The 6570-nt window shown below is 40.2% G+C and overlaps 1 protein-coding gene across 1 annotated transcript in view; it reads left to right on the forward strand.

Moving 5' to 3' along the window:
* SLC9A2 (solute carrier family 9 member A2) overlaps positions 1-3435 on the forward strand; it is a 92266-nt gene extending 88831 nt beyond the window's left edge. Inside the window, exon 12 of the mRNA XM_005575174.4 lies at positions 234-3435. Within this exon, the coding sequence (XP_005575231.3) occupies positions 234-604 (371 nt within the window). The 3' untranslated portion in view covers positions 605-3435. The remainder of the gene's footprint in view (positions 1-233) is intronic.
* The last annotated feature ends 3135 nt before the right edge of the window (positions 3436-6570 follow it).

The raw sequence follows: 6570 nt of genomic DNA on the forward strand, positions 1-6570 counted from the left end.
CACACAGTAAGCTCTTCAAAGTTAGCATGAATATATACTTGTGGGCATGGGTGCTCGCAGGGGTTATGTGAGATGCACAAGGCCACTCACCTAAAATTAGCACAAGCCCGCTAACCTCCCCTCTCCCCAGAGTCCCAGGACGTATCAGTTGCCTGACCCACTAAGGTACTGAAGTTTCTTGCAATGCCTTCTCTCTAAAATGCTTGCCCACCTTGTCTTTTGCTCCGTGATAGATGGCAATAGCAGTGACTCAGACACAGATGCCGGGACCACCGTGCTCAATTTGCAGCCCAGAGCCAGGCGCTTCTTGCCAGAACAGTTCTCCAAGAAATCCTCCCAGGCCTATAAAATGGAATGGAAGAACGAGGTAGATGTTGAATCTGGCCGAGAGAAGCCCAGCACCCCCCCAACACCCCACAGCAGAGAAAAGGGCACCCAGACGTCAGGCTTACTACAGCAGCCCCTTCTCTCTAAAGACCAGTTTGACCCAGAGAGGGAAGACAGTTTGACTGAATGCATCCCGCCCAAGCCACCACCACGGTTGGTCTGGAGGGCATCGGAACCTGGAAGCCGGAAAGCCAGATTCGGGAGTGAGAAGCCTTAATAGAAGCAGCCAAAGCAGATGTGAGTGTCTGACACAGCACAGCTGTGCTTTGTTACTCTGAAACCCGACAAAACAGTGGAATCCATGAAAACTCTCTGTGCATCTAAATACTTCCGGGGGGCGATAGATTCATGCCACGGATAAATGAGGCAAATCCGAAGAAAAGGAAAATCCAATAAAAAATAGCCCCACAAAATGCCTTTTGTGACTTACAGGTGGCAATTGTATTATTTGCAGGCCTGAAAAAAAAAAAAATGGTAATGTGTGCCTTTATTGAACTTGAATGACAGAACTTGAAATTTTTAACACACCCTTGTCGGTGAAGATTTTAATATATTACGTATGTGCTTCAGATTTTATTTATGAAAAAATATGTATATCTGTAATCAGTCGTTAAGTGAATGGCACTAAAAGTATCGAGAACAGCTTTCTTTCCCAGGGGAGAAGGATGGCGCTTGGGGGTGACTCCTAAGCTCAGGGTGGAAGCTTTTCCCTGTCCTGACCCGATGGAGCAGCTGGTAAGTGAAGAGCACAGCTGGAAGCAGAGACACCTGATGACTCAAACTGGGCAAACAATCAGAACGTCATCCTGAAGGAATGGCCTGACTCCCAGAGCGCAGATTGGAGGTGCCAGGACTCCTATGAACTACTGAGAGTCTGTTTTTTAACTTGTTCCTCTGTCTACTGTGTGTTTGGGGGTGACATCAAAATTCCATTTCTTCTTCTTGTTTAAATGGGGCAGAGAGAAAGGATGCCCAAGTATCCACCAGCTTATTGTGTTGACAGATTTGGGAGCAGCTTTTGATGAAGTTCCACCCATGAGGGTCCATGTGGCAAGTGGGGGCACAGGGCAGCACCTGGTTACAACTTGCTGGTGGGTTTTATGTTGTGCAATAGTAGGAGGAGGAGGCAGGTGATCTATGCCGATCTATGATCACCTGCTTCAGCAGAATTTTTCTGTAGAGTGATGCTTGAATTTTGAGCCTCCAGGTTAGAGGCTCCAAGCAGACAAGGAAGAAAGTTTATAGATACAATATTCTAAAGTTTAACAAGTTGAGTTGGTGAGATATCAAGTTTTGAATTTTATTCGGGAAGCACTTTGGAGAATGTGGGAGTCCTACTGTTTTGCACTAGTCTGTAATTTGTTACCTCTCCGCATTCGATAATATAGTAACTCAGAATTTTCATATAAAATTGAATTATACTCATTGGAGTACTTTTTAAAAGTACAGCAGAAAGAAAAGAAGTGGAATATAAGCATTAAAGATTAGTATTTGATTCTCTATCTCTTAACTGTAGATTTTATTGGCCTGTCTTTCTTCTAAATAATTCTTTAAAACTTGACTGGAACACGCTCTGCATTTCTGAGTGTAGAAAGTAAATGAAGCCACTCACACAGTCCTTTGATTTCCCACTGAAGATACCCCAAAGGATGCAAGTGCCTACTGTATTATCAGGAGGGAAACATGAAAATCTTAAGACAAAAATCCTCAGAAGTGGTTTTCCACCCCTTCACCACCTCCACCAACAAGGAGAAGTAAATCTACACCTTTTTCTCATGTTCTAAAGTCTTAGAATACTGCTGGATTGTCAAGCATGAGACACAGCAAAGGTTACATACACAAGGTACAAGTTCATAGGAACACAATTCCTTGATCCAGGGAAAGTAGCATAGAATGCAATTTGAAAACTACAGGCTTAGGACTTTGTGCCAAAATCTCTATTTTAAATGAAAATATTTATATATATAAATACATTTATTCTGCTTAACATAAATGAAAACTGACATAAAATTTTATAACATGATTCATCAAGATATGTGATGTAGATTTTTGAGAATGCCAAAAATCAATTTTCAGAATAGCTACAGTATGAAATCTGAAAAGAAATACAGAAATTGAAAGTGACCTTAAAGAATAAATTTCCTCATTTTTCCTGGTTTCCTATGTTTATAACTATTTTAAAGAGTTTAACTTTCTGGAACTGAAGGGGAAAACATGAAAATGTTTACATCACTTCTTGTTAAGCAGGTAGACCAAATTCAGCTTTCAGTAATTCATCCATATAGAATTTGGATGACCATGTATAAAGGAAAACTTAAATCTTAATTACTATCAGTTTTTTTCTTGTTTGTTGAATGACAAAGGCAATAAAAATAAATTTGACTTTGGCTTTTTCTCTATACTTTCTTCTTTTTGTAACTCTTAAATTCTAGTCACTAGTCATTATGAAGGAGAGTATTGACTAAATATTTTCATAATCTAAATACTGTCACAATCTAAATTTCTGTACTAGAGAGAGCCCTAGTCCTTTGTAAAGCCCTTCCTTCGTCCAAACAACACTTGATCCAACCAAAGTTCCAATGTGACTGTAGATTTTTGATAGGTCTTCGGTGTTGGTTGTAACAAAATTTGATTTGAACCACCTATAAGTGAAAAGTCGGGGTTTATTACTTTATATGTAATGCTAAGGGGAGACTGTTGGGAACAGTTATGTCAGTGAGCAAACTAGAAATTGGCTTCAAAGTCTGATACTTTTAAAAGCATGTGTTTTGTGCGTATGCTCACAAAGTGTCTGTGAAGAGATTTCTTTCAGCTTTTGCTCAGCTTTATGGTGGGGTGTATTATTTTACCTGGGCAGTGAGGGTATTGATTTATATAAAAACTGTAGAGAAACACAGTTAGTACAAGTCTCAGCACGTTTTGCATTTATTGTACTGCCCAAATTGTGTTTATGTTAAAAGTCGTGTTTCATAATCTGCAATATTTTTGTCAAAGTGCACACTGTACTTTCTTCTTAAAAATGTGATTAAAGAGATCACTTTGTCCGGATGAAGCAGCTGTTGGCATTATCTGCTGAGGTTTGACCACCACGTGCTGATTCTCTCATCAATCTGAAAAAGAACACTCTGGCACACACGAGGTTAAAGTGTGTGGCTCGCTGCTACTTTTTATCCCACTTTTTAACCAACCCTTTCTTCAACCCCCTTCTAAGGAAAGCAGAAGCCCCGTTTGGTTACCAGCTTTGTGGCATAACCATGGCTCCTCGTCCCTGACAGATGACACCTTCCTTTAGAATCCCCCCAGCGTCATCCACTCTGTGTCTAGCTGACACCCTCAGACGGGTCAGCCACCCTGGGGGTGTGCAGGTCAAATATGCAGATGGGGACTTTGCAGACCACTTCAGTGTCACGCTGGCACATCATTTTTTGATCCTTTTTCTTTTTAAACTTCCTGCACCTTTTCAGATAAAGTCATATCTTACTAAGTGTAGCTAATACACTGTAGCTTTGTTCTCTTAATTGCATGGTCAAGAAATGAGTTTTTCTAGGTGTAGAGTTAACCTGTCTACTGTGAATGGATTATTACACACTTTTCAATCTACACAGCGTATGGATTATATTGATGACTCAGAATGTATTCTAAGACCTTTCAGTACGTGCAGAGGTTGTATGGGAATCTGTTGTTCTTCTACTGGAGGGTACAGAAATGTCACTGCATGAGATGCCCAGCAGACAGAATACCGACACAGAGGCTGTGATTTTTCTGATTTCTGGAACAAAACATCTTGAATTAAAAATTCAAACATTTTTATCCTTTTTTATGTTATTGGCTCCTGTTGATTCATAAGTATGACTGGAGACTAAATTTCTAATTTAGATGAAGCTGTTTGTATCCAGTTAGGATAACCTTGCTTACCAAACGAATTTTGTATATGTACATGGACAAAGGAAATTTTTCCTTGTTTCTATGAAAAATCTTACCAAAGTTTAAATATTAAATCACATGTGGCCGGGCGCGGTGGCTCAAGCCTGTAATCCCAGCACTTTGGGAGGCCGAGACGGGTGGATCACGAGGTCAGGAGATCGAGACCATCCTGGCTAACACGGTGAAACCCCGTCTCTACTAAAAAAATACAAAAAACTAGCTGGGCGAGGTGGCGGGCGCCTGTAGTCCCAACTACTGGGGAGGCTGAGGCAGGAGAACGGCATAAACCCAGGAGGCAGAGCTTGCAGTGAGCTGAGATCTGGCCACTGCACTCCAGCCTGGGCGACAGAGCGAGACTCCGTCTCAAAAAAAAAAAAAAAAAAAAAAAAAAAAAAAAAAAATCACATGTAAACCTTTAATCACTTATGGAGAAAATGGTACATACGTGAAAACAGAACCGTCCCAGTTTTTATATTTGTGTATGAAACCACTCTCGTTTGTGTTGAATGAGATTGTGATGGCTAAAATTCTTGAAAGGTAAGAGCTTCAGAGTGTTGAAAATTTCAATTCTTTTAATTCCAAATGCATATATCTCAGACTAGGCTAACTCTATTACAGTGTAACAGAACCTGATTAGAGGAATAAACATTTTAATTGGTTCATTAATTGTTATATCTAAAAAGGCTCTACAAAAGGGCTCAAAGATGGTATATGCTTTTAAACATTAAATACGGCCTTCCCATGCAAACGTAAAGAAAAAAAGTTAATTCCAATTATTGCCTTACCAAATAATTTTTAAAGATTATGCAAAAGACATGTATTAACACATCAAATTTTAGGTTTCCATGAATACTTTGGCATCTGATTAATAAACAGTGGATTTCCTACCATAACCATATCTTACTATTGAACCTTTAGTTTAAGTCCTTTTTTACAATAAAGTAAGCTAGAGAAAAAGTGTTAAGAAAAAGAGAAAGAATATTATGAAGTGGAAATGGAATCATAAGGGTCTTCATCCTTGTCATCTTCATTTTGAGTAGGCTGAAGGGGAGGATTTTTAGCTAGAAAGTTATTTTGAATGGCAGTTACAGTTCATTCATTTCAGTGTTCCAGTTCATTTCAGTGTTATTCATTCCAGAGAGATACAGAGTGAAGGTACTTTGAAGGTGACCCAAGGAAAATGCTCACCCTTGTCAGTGATGTCACAGACTGGGCCTGACAGATGTTAGGCTTTGTGATGGCCAGGCCTGTGCTTCAGCCCCACAGAACAGATAACTTAAGGCAAACGCCTACCTAGTCATGTACATACAGACCCACAAGGGTCCAGCCCCAGAGTCAGCGGCGGAACACCTTTATTAGGTTTGCCTTGGATATTTTATGTGGTTCCAATCTCATTAAGCAAACTTGGGACAGGTGTAGGTAGGTAAGCTCTCACACCAAAAACTAGTTCTCAGTCTGGACAAGAGGCTGCGTCTCAACTACTCAAAATGGCATGGGGATTCTTTGGTAAGCCTGAAGGAAGACTGTCTTCTATCCATGTTATCAGTTGCAATCATTAATAGGTATTTTAACCACTTTCTTCCCCTACAGTGGATGCTTTGAAAAAAGAACTGTATCAAGATGTAGAACTGATCAAAATACAATGCTTTGTTCAAACAAGATCCTTACAGTTCATTCTTATGCTGTGTGAGTTATCAGCAATAATTAACACTCCTTCCTTAATGTTTATAATTAATTATCTTCTCCCTGGAAGGAAAAATACAAGCTGTGTGAAGTCATTTTAAAAAATAAGAATCAGTGGCCAGGAACCGTTGCTCATGCCTGTAACCCTAGCACTCTGGGAGGCAGGCAGAGGTGGGTAGATCGCCTGAGGTCAGGAGTTTGAGACCAGCCTGGCCAACATAGTGAAACCGTCTCCACTAAAAATACAAAAATTACCCGGGCATGGTGGCAGGTGCCTGTAGTCCCAGCAACTCGGGAGGCTGAGGCAGGAGAATTGCTTGAACCCAGAAGCAGAGGTTGCAGTGAGCCAAGATCGTGCCACTGCACCCCCGCCTAAGCGGCAGAGTGAGACTCCATCTCATAAATAAATAAGAATCAGTAACGTTCCTTTTATTGAATCAGGAAAACAGAAGTTTTGCTTTTATTGTTTTAGTAGACAGCTATCTATAAAATGGTGTTTAGATACCTGTTTGGGAAAAATAAGAGACCTAAGTATTTGTGCATCTGCTTAACTAGAAATAAATCCTATTGTGAGAC

This window comes from Macaca fascicularis, chromosome 13 (genome assembly GCF_037993035.2).
Source record: "Macaca fascicularis isolate 582-1 chromosome 13, T2T-MFA8v1.1".
Lineage (NCBI taxonomy): Eukaryota > Metazoa > Chordata > Mammalia > Primates > Cercopithecidae > Macaca > Macaca fascicularis.